Below are 16241 nucleotides of genomic sequence, written 5' to 3'. Positions count from 1 at the left end.
CTTGAGTTTAAAAGTCATAACAGTTTTTCAGGTGAGCAAGTTTGTGGCACTTAAAATAGTCTGTTTAAAACACTAGAAATTTGTGGGGTGCTTGGGTGGCCCAGTTGGTTAAGTGCCTGTCCTCAACTCAGGTAATGATCCTGAGGTCCTGGATTTGAGCCCTGTGTCAGGCTTTCTGCTCATTGGGGAGCCTGCTTCTCCCTCTCCCTCTACTGCTCCCCCTGCTTGTGCCCTTTCTCTTTCTGTCAGGTAAATAAATAAAATCTTTAAAAAAGAAAACACTAGAAATTTGTTATAAACAAGCATACAAGTGTGGACAAGTGAAATGATTAAATAACTCAGGACTAAAAGATATTTTCTTCTTTAAAAAAAAGTTGCTTTGAGCCAAATGGGGAAGAAAAAATAGTGGCTAGAGACTTGGACATGTGTAAATACTGACAGTAATGACTAGTATAGAGGTAAATGTTGAAGACAACAGAGAAGAAATGGGAAACAGATGGAGTGCGGTTCCTCAAATGGCAAAAGGGGAAGCACACACAGCACTACCAGAGGGATTAGCCTTAAATAATATGAGGGATATTTATTGCTCTGTGACTGAGGGAAAACGAGAAAGATGTATGTGGCTGCATATAAATTTGTCGGCTTAGTAGTGGGAAGCTGAGGGGAGCTCCCCATCTGATGCTTCCTTCTTCTCTGGGACAGAAAGCATGAGGGAAGAGAAGGAGGGGAAGAGATGTCAAATTTGAGACAGAAGACAGGGAGAAGGTTTGAACTACTTTGGAGAACAAGAACAACAACCAGGAGGCACCTGGGTGGCTCAGTGGGTTAAGCCTCTGCCTTCTGGTCAGGTCATGATCTTAGGGTCTTGGGCTCGAGCCCTGCATTGGGTTCTCTGCTCAGCAGGGATCCTGCCCCCCGCCCCGCCTCCCTGTTTACTTGTGATCTCTCTCTGTGTGTCAAATAAGTAAATAAAATCTTAAAAAAAAAAAAAAGAATAATAACCAGGTTTTTCCACGAAGTACCAAATACCCAATTGAAGTTGGAGACCATGAATTTGTAGCACCATCAATCTGATGGTGACTTACATAGCATTATTTAGCAACTCACATATGGTTATAGAAAAATCAGACACCCGGATTGATCCCTGCAGGGTTGGGATTTTGGACTGAAGGACAATAGAACAAGGAATGTGAGTCTAAGGACAAAGAGAAACACGATAGGATCTCAAATGTATAGGACAGGAAATGAAAGCAGAAGAGGGCTAGCAGAGAAGGACAACATGGAAGGGTCAAGGATTTGAATGTTACATAAGAGCATGGTAGGGAGCAAATGAATGATGGAAATGGAAGGATGGAAGGTTGTATGTCCAGGTTGTAGAATATCTGAGTAGGAAATAGTTACATGTAGTGATAATACCTAAAGACTGGCCATGGGAAGGGAGGGATGAAGTGGAGTGGAGGTGAAGGTCATCAAAGATGAAGAGGCTGAGAAGTTGAAAGAGTAGTTCATGTGGACACTGACATCACAGAGGATCATAGATGTGTTTGAAATAGAAAAAGAGTGGACATTATATGAAGCGAAGGTCGGGTTGACTGAGATGTTGCTAAATGACAGCACTAGGACCGATAGAAGGAAGTGGAGTAAATGGCTCTTTGGATCAGAAGAATGGCACTTCAGGAGAATAGAGCAATAATGGTCTGGTTTTCCCCTCTATCCCATTTGGAATTCCAGAAGGTAAACCAGAAGAGTTTTGCAGGAAAAAAAAAAAAAAAATGGATAGGCAAACCTAGATGACCAGGATAAGTTATAGTTGGGCCTGGTGATAAGAATATCAAGGAATGGATGCCTGGGTGGCTCAGTGGGTTAAGCCTCTGCCTCGGCTCAGGTCGTGATCTTGGGGTCCTGGGATTGATGTGGGCATTGGGCTCTCTGCATGGCAGGGAGCCTGCTTCCCCCTCTCTCTCTACCTGCTTCTCTGCCTACTTGTGATCTCTCTCTTTCTCTGTTGAATAAATAAAATCTTATTTTAAAAAAAGAATATCAGGGAATAGGGTATATTAGGTTAAACTGGCTATAAAGCTTTCAAGAATTCACTCTAGATGCCCTGATTTTGAATAATGAGTTGTATTGGTATCCCAGATTACCCAGGTTGGCTCTGGAAGAGTCCTAGTTTTTAGGTCACTCCCTGATATGAGAATCTGGTAGTAAAGAACATATGTGCATTAAACACAAATGTTTGCATACTCATTCAGTGGGTTATGAGATTTCTTCGAAGCTCTAGGTTAAGAACCATAGTTAGAAGGTAGTTTTGTAAATATGGCTATTGGATAATTCCATTATGTAGACAGATATTAGTTTTTCCTAAGGCTGAACTTGCCAATCAGAAGAGAAAATTTAGAAAATTGAGCAAGTTATAAGTTAGTACAAATTTGCAGTTTTTTTCTGGAAAATAATGTCTCCTTAACAATTCATTGCTGGTGTAACTCCAGTTAAAATGTTTGTTTAAATATACAAAACATCCTTGGGATCAAAATGACCTGTACCTTAGGTGCTTAATAAATGTTTGCTGAACTGAAAGGATAAGAGCAGACTTTCCATGTAGACTTTCCTGCAAGGAAAAGAAGGTGTTGGCTACATATCAGGTGTCTAGGCCCTTTGATAGTTACCCTTCTCATTATAAATGAGCAAACTGGTGTTCTAGTTTATACACTGTCCTCTTGTGCATTGAGTTAGCACAAACCTCATCCCTTGAGTATGATGAACTCTGGGCACCCTGACAAAATTGAGCTTCTGGACTTGCAAAACTGAGAAATGAGCCCAGGAAAATGTGACTTAACTGAGGCAGTATTACCCTGAATCCAGACTGTGCGGCCCAGCTGGCCTCTCCATATGACACATCTAACTTGGTTGTTTAGAACAGAAACCCTGTTGAAGTAATTTTTTACCTCCTGCAATAAAAATCTTTGAGACCATGATGGAGTTGTTAGGAAAACACTGTGGAAATCTCAGTTAATTCAAGAGGACTAAGTAATGTATTAGAAATCATAGTGAGTTAATAAAATACAGTGGCTGAAAATGTCTCCTAATTCTAGAGTCTAGCACAGGGAGTTATTAACAGTGTATATAATTTGTGACTGTTCATGGGTAGTGACCTAGTAACAGACTGTTCCATTTTTTAAGGCTACAGCCTGTAAGTACTAAAATGCTTGTAACAAAACAAAGCAGACTCTGCTCTTTTGACTGGTTTGTTTTGTTTGTATTATACTTCACTGCTTCTTGTGTTATGCCAGAGTAGCATATTTCTGAGTGTCTCATTCTTCTTGTTCGTAGACTCATAAACTTTTCCCATTACTCTGAAGAGTGGAATATAATGACTGGTAAAAACAGGGTTTTTTTTCCAACATGGCAACCATTCCAATAACAATTACTGATTATTCTTTTGTTTCTGTTCACCTACAAAAAGATAACTAACCTAAGTTCAACAAAAAGTCATTTCTTGCTAGATTTCACTAGAAGAAAAGAGGTTTCTTGTCCCTCAGAATTTCATAAATTCTCCTAATGATTTGTCAGTTTGGTATGTGGAAAATAAAAAGTCACAGTATAAACATGCACATACTTTAATTTTACCTGCTGGTAAGTAATTTAATCCTTGTTTCTATATTAAATCAGCAAGGATATACTATGGCCCAAGGCAAAACTCGAGAATTTAAACAAAGCCCTGGGCTTGCAGTGGGAGGGATGGGAGTTTAAGGATGGGATGTTGGGGATGGTTATTTAGGTTCCTTTCTTTTGGGGGACATTTCAATGGAAACTTTGAGAAGCTCTGCTTCTCAATAACTGGGATTAGTCCAGAATCATCTTTGCTTTGTTTCTCCTACTTAGTACTTTCCTGAGAAAGGTCTAGATACTTTTGAATGAAAATACTGAATATTTTAAGTAGATTGAATTGCCCTTGTCCCACTCTGGTCCTAAAACTGCAAGGAGTTTGTAACGCTAGAACATCTTGAGGAAGAACATTGGACATACCCCCTTATTAGTAGAAATAGTATTGACCCTGTAGGAGTGGGGGCAGTTACTGGCTGGGAAAGGGGTTTGGATCTGGCTTCAGTGGGGAAAAAAACTGGTAATATAACTGGAAAGATTATAATAATCTTCCAATAATAATCCAAGTCTAGATATTTTAATTTGAAGATGAGAAGAGAGAGTATCAATCAAAAATAATACCGAAGTTTCATACTAAGATTTAAAACATTGAATGGGCTCTAAATTATGGAGATGACTGTCAGTAAAAATATACCCAGGGAATCTGGTGAGAGTCAAGACAAAAGAAGAGAAAAAAATGTCCCTAAGTTAAGCTGAAATTTTTTAAAGCCCCATTAGGTGATGTTAGGATGCCAAAAGGACTATTCACCAAGGATACAAGCCGTTTACTTAATATTTAATGGTATAAGCTGGGCTTTTCTTAGGAAAAAAAAAGCCTCTAAGAAAATTTCAAATGTTCACTGTAAAATAGAGTTTTTTTTTTTAAGATTTTATTTATTTATTTGACAGAGAGAGATCACAAGTAGGCAGAGAGGCAAGCAGAGAGAGAGAGGAGGAAGCAGGCTCCCTGCTGAGCAGAGAGCCCGATGTGGGACTCGATCCCAGGACCCTGAGATCATGACCTGAGCCGAAGGCAGCGGCTTAACCCACTGAGCCACCCAGGCGCCCTAAAATAGAGTTTTTAACTGCAGACAGGATTATAGACTTGGGAGTAGAAAGTAAAAAGCAAGGAGAGAAAAATAAGGATCAGAAGTATTATATGAGAGCAGAAGTCAGGTGAATTGGTTTGTCTAAGCTATTGAATGAAAAAGGAGAACATTTCAAAGCACGCTTGTGAAATGCCCAGTTGGGATAATGCCCAGCAGATGATCATAGCAGGGATGCATAGCAGAGAAGCAGTAAGAAATGAGGAAGACTTAAGAACAATTTACTGTTGTAAATAGCATAAATTTTAGTACAGTTAACCCTAGAGCCAGATTATAGTAATATTGAAAAAAATCTATTTTCTAATGTATTAGAGATCTTCAAAAAGGTCTATCAGCAAAGAAACTGTTTAAATCTAATGTTCCATATTTCTCGTTATGGCTACAAATGGAAATATTCACAAATATTATGCATAAATAAATTATATCATCAGTAATGTTTTATAACAATACTTGTATAGATATTTTTCAAAAACTAAATGACAAAGCAGGAACATTAAAGCCTGAACAACCAGATTTCTTTGAAGTTCAATCCTTTGAAAAAGGCTGGTAGAAACAAGCACTCCTGGTTCAAAGGAACATATGCTCTGTTATTTTTAAGTAACATTTTAACTGGAAAACAGAAAGGTTGTTTGAAAAACACAATTGGGCATAATGATAGAGGTGGGTGGATAGTATCTATTCAAACAAATATTTGGACATTTTAGACCTTTTGGGGTGGTTAGATTTGACAAATAAGTATCATTCTGATTTTCACCTTGGTTTCTCCAAACAGAATTGACAATAGAGCAACCTTGCTGTTTAGAAGAAATGCTCTAGAAGAAATCTGTCAGCTACTTCTCTAGGAAGAATTATACAGGCAATAAAAGGAATAAAGTCAACTTTTCTTATTATTGACTATGTCATTACTGACCCTGGTAAGTAACATTGCTTACGTTATTCTGTGTGAAGTACACGCAAGCTCTTGTTTTTAAAAAATGCTAATCTTGAATTTTATGATTTTTGTATAAATTTACAAGCTTTATCTCTTCCTAGATAAGTTAATACAATACAAATACATTTTTTGCCAGGCTGATTTCTAGGCCTGTGGGTCCACAGTTTATCAGTGTTGCCTTCTCCTATCTCCTCTTTGCTTCCTCTCTCCCAGCCTCCCTCACCCCAGCAGCCAGCCCTGATGCCCTGTTCTGCATCCTGGCAGCTCAGGACTCCACTACCATATCTCTCTGAGCTCATTCTCTAGAGCACAGCCCAAGCCACCAGATCCATAGTCTCCAAACTGTTTTTGACAGAGTAACCTAAAAGAAAGAATTTTGAGCACACCCTTAGTATCGTCATAAATTACATGCATGAATTTCTGTTAATACATTAAGAATACAATATAGCATACTGAAACAGAAAAATTTCAGTAGATGAGATTAAGATGAAGTAAATAAATGTAAGCTGTATTAATAATAATATAAAATACATTTTCTCTAAAATGTTACTGTTAATAAAGCTTTTTAGAGAGAGCAATAATTAAATATGCCTCAGTACTTTTTAATGATTTAACATTTTTGTGATACAGCAACACAGATGTCTACTTTTTTTTTTAAGATTTATTTATTTCTTTGAGAGAGAGAGAGAGAGAACACAAATAAGCTAGAAGAGGGGCAGAGGGAGATGGAGAGAGAGAAACCTGAAGCAAACTTCGTGCTAAGCAGGGAACTCATTGTAGGGCTGATCCAAGACCTCGAGATGATGACCTGAGCCAAAACCAAGAGTTGGACACTTAACTGACCGAGCCACCCAACCACCCCCAGATGTTTACTTTTACATTCAGTTTATTTAAAGGTTCTCTGAAAAGAGCTTACAAAGATATATGGATTTAAATGGAAGAGCTGTTTCCTTAAATGGGTTACTAAATCACAATACTTATTTTTCAGTACCACTTGCTGTGTAAAGGTTTTGGTTAATATCTAATGAAGACATTTCCGGTTTGCCTGTTACTCATTTGTTTCTACACTCTGATGAGAGTGTTGTAAATGTTTATATTTTTAACAAATGGTTTCAAACTGCATGGAAAATTTATTTAGAAAATGTTTGACTGGGTTTAAAAATTCTTATGAGATATGAGTTTTTATAGGTTATGAGTTTTTATAGATTGTGTTTTTCATCACAAAATTACATAATGAAGGAAATATTTTCAAACATCAACATAGCATAGTGGGTAAAGACATAGACTTGAGCCAGTCTACTAAGATGGAATTCTAACTCCTCCACTCATTGCTTATGTAGCCGTGGGTTTGTGCCTCAATTTTCTCTCCTGGGAATTAGAATGGTAATAGAACCTACTCGACAAGGCCATTATGAAAACTGAATAACAAGGGCGCCTGGGTGGCTCAGTGGGTTGAGCCTCTGCCTTCGGCTCAGGTCATGATCTCAGAGTCCTGGGATAGAGCCCTGCGTTGGGCTCCCTGCTCAGCGGGGAGCCTGCTTCCCCCTCTCTCTCTGCTTGCCTCTCTGCCTACTTGTGATCTTGATCTCTCTCTCTGTCAAATAAATAAATAAAATAAAATAAAAAAGAAAACTGAATAACAATTTTTTAGTCAAGTGCTGAATATAATATCTGACATATAGTAAATATACTTAAATATATAAAGGATTGGGGGAGAATTCTCATGCCCCGCTGTTAGAAGAATGTAATAACTAAAACTACTTTTAAAGTTAGTTGGGTATTATCTACTAAAGTTGGACATACATATACCCTGTGCCCTAGCATACCCACAAATATATTTAATGAAAGTGGTCCTCAAGGGATTGTTTGTAATTGGCAAAAATTACAACTAACATGCACATCTACAATGGGATGGATAAGTAAATGGCTTTGTATATATCCACTGGATGCTATTCAGCAATAAAAATGAATGGGAGGAACAAACCACAGCTACATTCACATGAATGAACCTGGCAAATGGTGATGATTATAAGAAACAAGGCACGAAACTGTATACATACTATGGTGCCACTTATAAAAAGTTCAGAAAGAAGCAAAACAAAAATGTATGCTTAGGAATGCACAGATAGTAAAATTATATAGAAAAATTAACAAATAATCATCACAAAAGTCAGGCTCATGATTATCTCTTTAAAAAAAGAAGAGGACTGTAACTGAGGAGGGGCTCCTGAGGTGGATGCATGAATATGTATGCCTGTACCATTGCTTGAATGCTGATAGTTTCCTATTTTCTGATTTGGGAGCTGTTCAGGAATGTTTATTTTATAATTATTAACTTTTGATAAGTTTTATGCACTTTTCTGTGTATGTGTGTTATATTTCAGGATGAAAATTTTTTTTAAAACTCACACAAGTCTTGTTTGCACAAAATTAACTGCTTTAACATCTTATAGTACTATGTATTCTGGCCCCAACTTCTTTGCTGGAATAACTGCCTGTAAGATGTACCGTGAATGAATTTCACGTGGTTGTGCTCACTGTAACCTTAGCTTGGAATCCTCCCTTTATTTTTTTTAATAAGGGACACCTGGGTGGCTCAGTTGGTTGAGCAGCTGCCTTCGGCTCAGGTCATGATCCCAGCGTCCTGGGACTGAGTCCCACATCGGGCTCCTTGCTCGGCAGGGAGCCTGCTTCTCCCTCTGCCTCTGCCTGCCATTCTGTCAGCCTGTGCTCGCTCTCTCCCCCGCCCTCTCTCTGATAAATAAATAAAAATCTTTAAAAAAATAAAAATAAATAAAAATAAAAATAAAAAGTTTTTGTCAAAACAACTAATCAATCAGTGTTTACATTTACACAGGTTTTGCATAAAATATAGTTTTTGTTTTTAAAAATTCAATTATTACTTAAAATACCATTTAAAGAAGTAGCAGAAAAAGATTATCTTCTCTATTGTAGCTTTCCTTTAGTGGCTCACAAAAAAAATTGTCATTTTAAGTTGTATTTCATTATTGAAACACAGTCTAGTAAATAACCACACTGAAACAGAATCTAGCTATCATAAGAGAATCTATCTACCATAATGTGAGACATATTAAAAACATCTGTGCCTTCAGTTTAACGTGATGGTAAACTTCCCACATTATGTAACTTGTTCCAATACTTGTGTCTTGGGATCTTTAGCAGTGTTTTATATGCATATTCTCAAGGTATTCACTGTCAAAGGAATGCAGTTGTTTTTTTCCATTTGTGTTCCATGTATAATTTCAGATATTTTTATCTTGGCAAGAAGAAAATTGTTTTCCCAAACGTTTGTTGCTTTTTGACTTTCATTGTTAAGAAAGCTCAGAAGAGGCTTTTTAGCATTTATAATATATGAATTTTCTTTAAAATATTGGCTTAAATAGTACATTACTAAGTACGCTGGAGATATTGTGGAGTTTTGCCTTCATGTTTGGATACCAAGTTTTTAAATGGCTAGCTAATTGTAATCAATTCAGAATATCATCATTGATTAACTCTGATATACACTTAGGGTAAAGTCAGTAAAAGTAGGTGTAAATTCATATTTAAAACAATGTTCTTTCTAATTTCAGTGATTATGGCCACCTTGTCAGATCTGATTAGTCATTAGTTTTTACTTTGCAATGTAGCTTCCGAAGGGCATCAGGAATGTCAGCTCAGTCAGTTGTGTTTGCCTATCCTTGCACTATGAACACTATCTCCATTGGTCCATGCAGTAACAATTAGTTTTACTTAAATACCATAAATAGGGCGCCTGAGTGGCTCAGTCTTTAAGCATCTGCCTTCAGCTCAGTTCACGATCCCAGAGTCTTGGGATCGAGCCCTGCATCAGGCTCCCTGCTCAGCAGGAAGCCTGCTTCTCCCTCTCACATCACCCCTGTTTGTATTCCTCTCTCACTGTCTCTGTCAAATAAATACAATCTTTAAAAATAAATTAAATATCATAAATAAAATTACTTAGATACAGAAATTGCACCATGTGGCAATATGTTGAAAACAAAGGAGACAGCCCTCCCCTCCCCTCCCCTGTTATGTGCTGCTGTGCTTTCCCCCTCTCCCCAGAGCACCCCAGGTGCTTGCCCACTTATGGATCAGGTGGGGATGTTGGTGTCAGTCCCCACATTCAATATGAGTAAAGCTTAATTTCTTCCCCTCTTTTTTGGTAAAAAAAAAATGTGTGTTTATACATAGAAGTTCAAATACTTACTCTAAAATGTCAGGGGTCATCTTCTGAACCCCGCTTTGGAGACCCTTGCTCTATTTATTTTTATTTTTTTTTAAAGATTTTATTTATATATTTGACAGAGAGAGATCACAAGTAGGCAGAGAGAGAGAGAGGAGGAAGCAGGCTCCCTGTTGAGCAGAGAGCCCGATGCAGGACTCGATCCCACGACCCTGAGATCATGACCTGAGCTGAAGGCAGCGGCTTAACCCATTGAGCCACCCAGGCGCCCCGGAGACCCTTGCTCTAGATAAGTGTTTAAGAATTTTGGGTTTTTCAAATGTTAGAAATACCCTCTTTTTACTGAAAATGAAACTAACGTATTTTTAAAAATTAGGTAACAATAACAATGGTCTCATTGACTTTGAGATGGGAGAAGGTGGTGCTCAGACCTCTCTAGATATCCATCTTTCTCCCCAACCTCCTCAGGTGGAAAACTAGTTTCCATGAAACACAGTTGGGAAAATCTTATGCTTCCTCTCTAGTCATTAAGGAATCAAGATTTTTTTCAAAGGCTGGTATATTAATATTCATGGTCTGGGGATCAGTAATAACTTATTGAGTTACCTCATACATACCTGACACGCATATGTGGCTACATTTTATCTGGGGATGAGAACATCTATTAGAATGAATATAAAATAGTGGCATTTCAGCTGTGAAAATAGGAAAACATATTGTTTGGACTAGAGGTGCTTGTTTTTGTGTTCCCCAGTGACCTTGAGATTGGAGAACATAATGATAATTGAATTTGTTACACCCTGGTAAAAGTAAATATTTTATTAAATGCTACTGAGGGAAACTACAAATATATAAACCAAATAAACATTGTAAATAAAAGGAAAATAAGTATAAAAAAGTAGTATTAAGATAACTTTGAAAAGAATCTTTAAGATATCAGGAAATGGACCATCTGTGATCTTGTATTAGCCAAGATAAGTAACACTAGCTACCGTAATAATTGACCACAAAATGTCCTGTTTAACTCATTAAGGATTCATCTTGTCACTCATGTCTCCATTCAGTGTATGCTGTGTGGCAGCTCTGCTATAACCAGTCGTTCAGGAATCCAGGCTTCCTCCATGCTGCAGACCAACAATTTAAAAAACATGGCTTCCACATCAACCTGGCTTCATCCAGTTAGCAGAAAGAGGGATAAAAGAGAGTGGAGTAGGCATACTTTTCTTAACTGCTCAATGCGGATTATATTCTACTGCCAAAAATGAATTGTCTGGCCCTATTTACATGTAAAAACTATGGAAATGTAGTTTAGCTGTGTAGTTTAGTTTACCCGGAAGAGAAGATGGGTTTGGTGAGCATCTAGCTGAGCTCTATTGTATATACAGGTGAATTTCTAATCTATAATTATTATCAGGTCTGACTTTGAAAATCTCTTGGGAAATCAGTCTCTTTTTTTGCTTGTTGTAATAAAGGCATCTGCACCCCAGCACGAATTTCAACTCTTGATGTTTTCTGAACAAGATATGATCTTCCATGTCTCTACACCTTTACATGTGATTTGCATATGATATCTGTCCATTCTTTCTAAAACCCTTTCCCTTTCCTCCTCCCTCCTCTTCTTCCACATCTAGCAATTCATCCTCATCCTTTAAGACGCAAGGCAATGTTTACTTCCTCTATGACCCTCTCTCTGATGACACACAGGCACAGATCTCTTCCTAATGTTCACTGAACTTTATCCTTGTACTTTGTACCTACCTCTGTTACTGCATGTGTGAGCCTATATTATAATTATTTAAAGGAACCTGTATGTTTTCAAAGAATTGGGTGATTAATATTTATAATATAGTGACCTTTAATTATAGACTTAGTTTCTCAAGGTTAACACTTGTGTCTTATGTATCTCCGTATCTCCCATGCCTGCCTAGCACAGGCCAGGCTCACATACTCAGTAATAGAGGAGAAAAATGAATGCTCTCTTCCTGCCAGTTTCCAATCCCCAACACCCCCTTTCATATTGTGGCAAAAACATATAAAATGTATCATCTTCACCATTTTTAAGTGTACATTACAGTAGTGTTAACTATATGCGTCTTGTTTGCAATAGATCTCTAGAACTTCTTCATCTTGCAAAACTGAAACTCTGCTCATTGAACAACTCTCCATTTCCTCCTACCCCCAGTCCCTGGTAAACATTCTTTCTGTTTCTAAGAGTTTGACTAGCTTAGATACCTGATGTAAGTGAATAAGGCAGTATTTGTCTTTTTGTGACTGACTTATTTCACTTAGCATAATACCCTCAAGATTCATTCATGTTGTAACAGATGACAGGATTTCCTTCTTTTTCAAGTCCAAATGTTTCATTGTAGGTACATACCACATTTTCTTTATCCATTCATTTTTAGTGTCTGTCTTTTTGACCTGTGCTTGATTACTAGAGGGGGAAAATATATTTTCTATTGACCCAAGAGAAAAGGTGATCCTAAACTCTTAAATATTTCAGGATGGTTTATGTTCTAGAGACAAAAGGAGAAATTATACTTAGTGCAAGGGAAACTAGATTAAAAAAAAAAATCAGTGACTACAGAATGAATGCCTCTTGTCATAACCTATGAGCATGAGAAACTACATTATACTGCTTCCAACTGAGCAGCAAGGGCCCTTAATAAAAAGCTGTTCACATTCCAAAGGCCTCTTACCCTAGTCTTGTCACTGCCCTACTCAGCACCTCAGTACCTCTTCAGTACCTCATGCCCTCAAAATAGCTCTTTTGAGAAAAGAAATTTTAAAGTAGGGCAAAATAAATAAGGGAAGGGATAAATAAGGACGCTTAAAACACAGAGCACTTGTGAGGATTTTTATGTTTGTGGAGAAGCTGAGTCCCACAGTAACCTCTGGCCCTTCTTCTTGGTGTTAGTGGATTCCAGCGTTCATTTGCATTAAGGTAGTTCGAGGCCGTTTAGAGACCTTCATAACCTTTACATTAGTGCATTATCATGAACGAATCTGAAGTATCCTTGCATTAGCACGATTATTATTATTTCAGTTGGTCTAAGAAGCTGTTATTAAATGTGTAGCCATTATGTGTACTGAAAAATCTCCAAGTAAATGAGCATTTAGCTTGTAAACACCTCACACGTAACTTCTTTTTAAAACTATCGCAATAAGAACCCCAGCACTTAAAAACAAACAAACAAAAAAACCACCTTGCAGTTTTTGGTAAAATATGCCAAATATAGCTTGAAATAGTAAATAATCCCTCAAAAGCGATATTAGCAAATTAATTGGTGTGTGAACAAAGATCCCTTTCTGCACCAGCATGAATGTTGCCTTTATTTTTTTCTCACAAGTATGATTTTAGAAAACAGCTGTAGTGCATGTTGACAAATGACAAAGCGGCAGACATGGTAAAACACTTTCCGTCAAAGCCAAGAGGGGAAAAAAAAAATTGGGCTGCCGGAGCGGCCAACGGGCTTGAATGCCTAGCTTCCCTAACCTCTTTTTTCCCCAGTCTTTAGGGAGCGGGGGCCTCACCGCCCCACCCCCCTTTCCCTGGCTCTGGTTACAGCCTTTCGAGTTGAACAAACTTGCTGCAGGCGGATTGGCGATCAGGAGCTCTCAGGCTTGGACGTTGTATTTATTAATTTATATTCCGCGGGGCCCTGTGCGGGCTGGCCCTTTGTATCCGGCCTCCGCTGCCCGGGCTTGGGGGCCCCGGCGGGAGCGCGCCCCCGCGTCCGCCCGACCCTCAAGGCCAGCACGTGCTACGCCCTCCCGCCGGGCCCGCCGAGGGGGCGGAGGCCCCGGCTTTTTTCCTAAGCCACTGTCGTCCAGAAGGAGGAGCAGCAGCAGCAGGAGGCGACAGCTGCCCTGCCCAGAGAGCGCGGCGGAGAGGGGGCTGCAGCGACCGGGCGCCTGGCCACTCTTAGCAGCGGCGGCCGGGGAGGCGGGGAGCGGCGGGCCGCTCGGGATGTTCCCGGGCACTTCCTGACTGGTTGGCAGCGCGCACACGGCCCGACTCGCACGTCCCCGGCCCCCTTGTCGCTCGCTCGCTCGCGCGGGCCCGCTCTGCGTCGGCCGCGCCGCGGTGGAGGCGCGCGAGGGGGACGCGGCCGGGGATGAGCTGATTGCGGGTAAATACGCCGCCGCCTGGCCCCGAGAGGCCGCGAGGAGCAGCTTTTCTCCGAGTCGCCGCCCTGCCCTTGGATTTGAGATCATGTACGTACGCGTCGCGGTCCTGCCATTGTCTCTACCCCAACGCGTGTCCTGCGCCCCAGCGCGAGGGGCTCTTGCTCATCCTCGCCGCGCGCTGCCCCCCGCCCTTCCTGTTCCGATTAAAGTGATCCTCGCGCTGACCACGCGCCTCTCTCCCCCTCGCCCCTCTCTGTCGTGTAGGTCCATTCACATCGTGGCGCTGGGGAACGAGGGGGACGCGTTTCACCAGGACAATCGGCCGTCGGGGCTCATCCGCACTTACCTGGGGAGAAGCCCGCTGGTCTCGGGGGACGAAAGCAGCTTGTTGCTGAACGCGACCAGTACGGTCGCACGTCCGGTGTTCACCGAGTATCAGGCCAGCGCTTTTGGCAATGTCAAGCTGGTGGTCCACGACTGTCCCGTCTGGGTAAGGGGTGGCAGCTGCTCGGCGCCGAGGCTGACGGAGATTTTCTTTCAATTTTTTTTTTTTTTTCCCCCTTCCTCTCCCTTTTCCCCCTTTCATCCTGTGGACCGTCTGGGTCACCTGCGTAGAGTTTTTAAATATTTGGGGGGAAATCTTTATTTTCCTTTGTTTCATTGGGCAGGGGGCAGCCCGGTCAGAGAACACTCTTAGAAGGCAAAAAGCCCCAGTGGCAACATGGAGCACTTACTCATAGGCTTCAGGACTGTAGGTTGTCCCTTGGTAGCTGGCAGTTGAATGTGACAACCCCAAGGGACGGGGTCACTAAGTTTCACCAGCAGAGAGCAATGTTTTTTCATGCCTACCCTGTGGGTGAGAGTGTAATATTAGTGTTCTAAAAATAAAGTCCTCTGAAAGCTCAACACAAGCAAAAATAAATTTCACTGGGACAGTTCAGGAATAGGACCCCTGGAAAGGAGAGGAAGAGAGAGGGACTGGGAATTAATTTCAAATCACTCATTTATAACACTGTCCACTTTTGAAAAATTTAATTCTTGTTTTTAAGTTTAATAATGCAGATACTCTTAATATAGTAGCCATTTGTTTTCAGTGACTCATAAATCAGAAATAATAACACTGCTTGGAATTTTTTAAAAGCTTTAAAATTTGTAATAATTAAAAGAAATTGTAATGAAGTCGATAAAATTCTAGTCTGATTCTTGAGTGCTTGATAAAAGGAATAAAAGGAAAAAGAAAGCTACTCTCTAACACATACATCTTTTCAGTACATTATAATATAATAATTATAATGTAATTATAAATATATAAATATTATAATGTAATACACAAGAACAGTAGTTATTTTAATGTTTTCATTTAATTTTATTTGAAAATTTCTGATTCTATAGTGGTATTGGAGTTAAAATAGTATAACTAAAGCTGAAGATTATATTTTATAACAGATGAAAGCTTAGTGTCTGAAAAAGAATACAAATTACCATGTGAGATTTTATGTTTAAACATCAATTGTAAAAACCTGAACTGTGTGCTATAGGGAACTAATACACCTTTCTAAAGGAATATATGGAATGTGCCTTGAAAAATTACTTATGCAAATTACAGAATGAAAAGATCACTAGCTCAAAGAAATTTTCAGTTAAAGGATATTTATGTTAATGAGGTAAAATAAATAAAACAGGTTTTTTTCAATAACCAGGTTTAAACTCCCATTTATCACAGTGATGATGCCAATCACAAGGAACTCACTGGCTGGAGTCCATGCAAACAAGTGAAACACTTCTTTTACTTTGGCCATTTCATTGTGAAAGATGGTACAATTAAAAAACTTACCGGTTTTATACGCAGTTGAACAAACGTGGAGTGAATAGAGTAAATAAATTTAAGGAAAATAAAATAAGCTGAATTCGGATGTTAGGATTACTTTTCCTGTTTTTTCTTCAAGCCGTTAACTCTTTACTGTTCATGTTGTTAATTTAGCAAAAAACAATACTTGTGATGCCAGATACTGTAGTAAATGAAATTTTCCAAAGGATTAAAATAAGCCTCTGTAGTCAAGATTTTTGCCATATACTGATTATTGTGCTTTATTGTACTAATCACCTTTTGTTTGTTTAGACTCAGATTTAAAGCATTGAGTTTTGGTACACTTTTTTGGGATATAATGATCTTTAAACATAAGGGAAGACATTTGCAGACCTTCTCTTTATAAGGTGCTTTTCTTTT

At 39.2% G+C, this 16241-nt stretch overlaps 1 protein-coding gene across 2 annotated transcripts in view; it reads left to right on the top strand.

Annotated features, from left to right (window-relative positions):
• The first annotated feature begins 13555 nt into the window (after window positions 1-13555).
• The window catches only part of RHOBTB3 (Rho related BTB domain containing 3), a 53772-nt gene continuing 51086 nt past the window's right edge, over window positions 13556-16241 (top strand). Inside the window, exons 1-2 of one of the 2 annotated variants that reach the window (XM_032335709.1) lie at window positions 13556-14101; window positions 14279-14504. In XM_032335709.1, the coding sequence (XP_032191600.1) occupies window positions 14100-14101; window positions 14279-14504 (228 nt within the window). In that variant the 5' untranslated portion in view covers window positions 13556-14099. The remainder of the gene's footprint in view (window positions 14102-14278; window positions 14505-16241) is intronic. The other variant, XM_032335708.1, reaches the window with a different exon arrangement.

The sequence above is a fragment of the Mustela erminea genome, chromosome 3, assembly GCF_009829155.1.
Source record: "Mustela erminea isolate mMusErm1 chromosome 3, mMusErm1.Pri, whole genome shotgun sequence".
Classification (NCBI taxonomy): Eukaryota; Metazoa; Chordata; class Mammalia; order Carnivora; family Mustelidae; genus Mustela; species Mustela erminea.
This window is presented reverse-complemented; position numbering and strand designations above follow the sequence as displayed.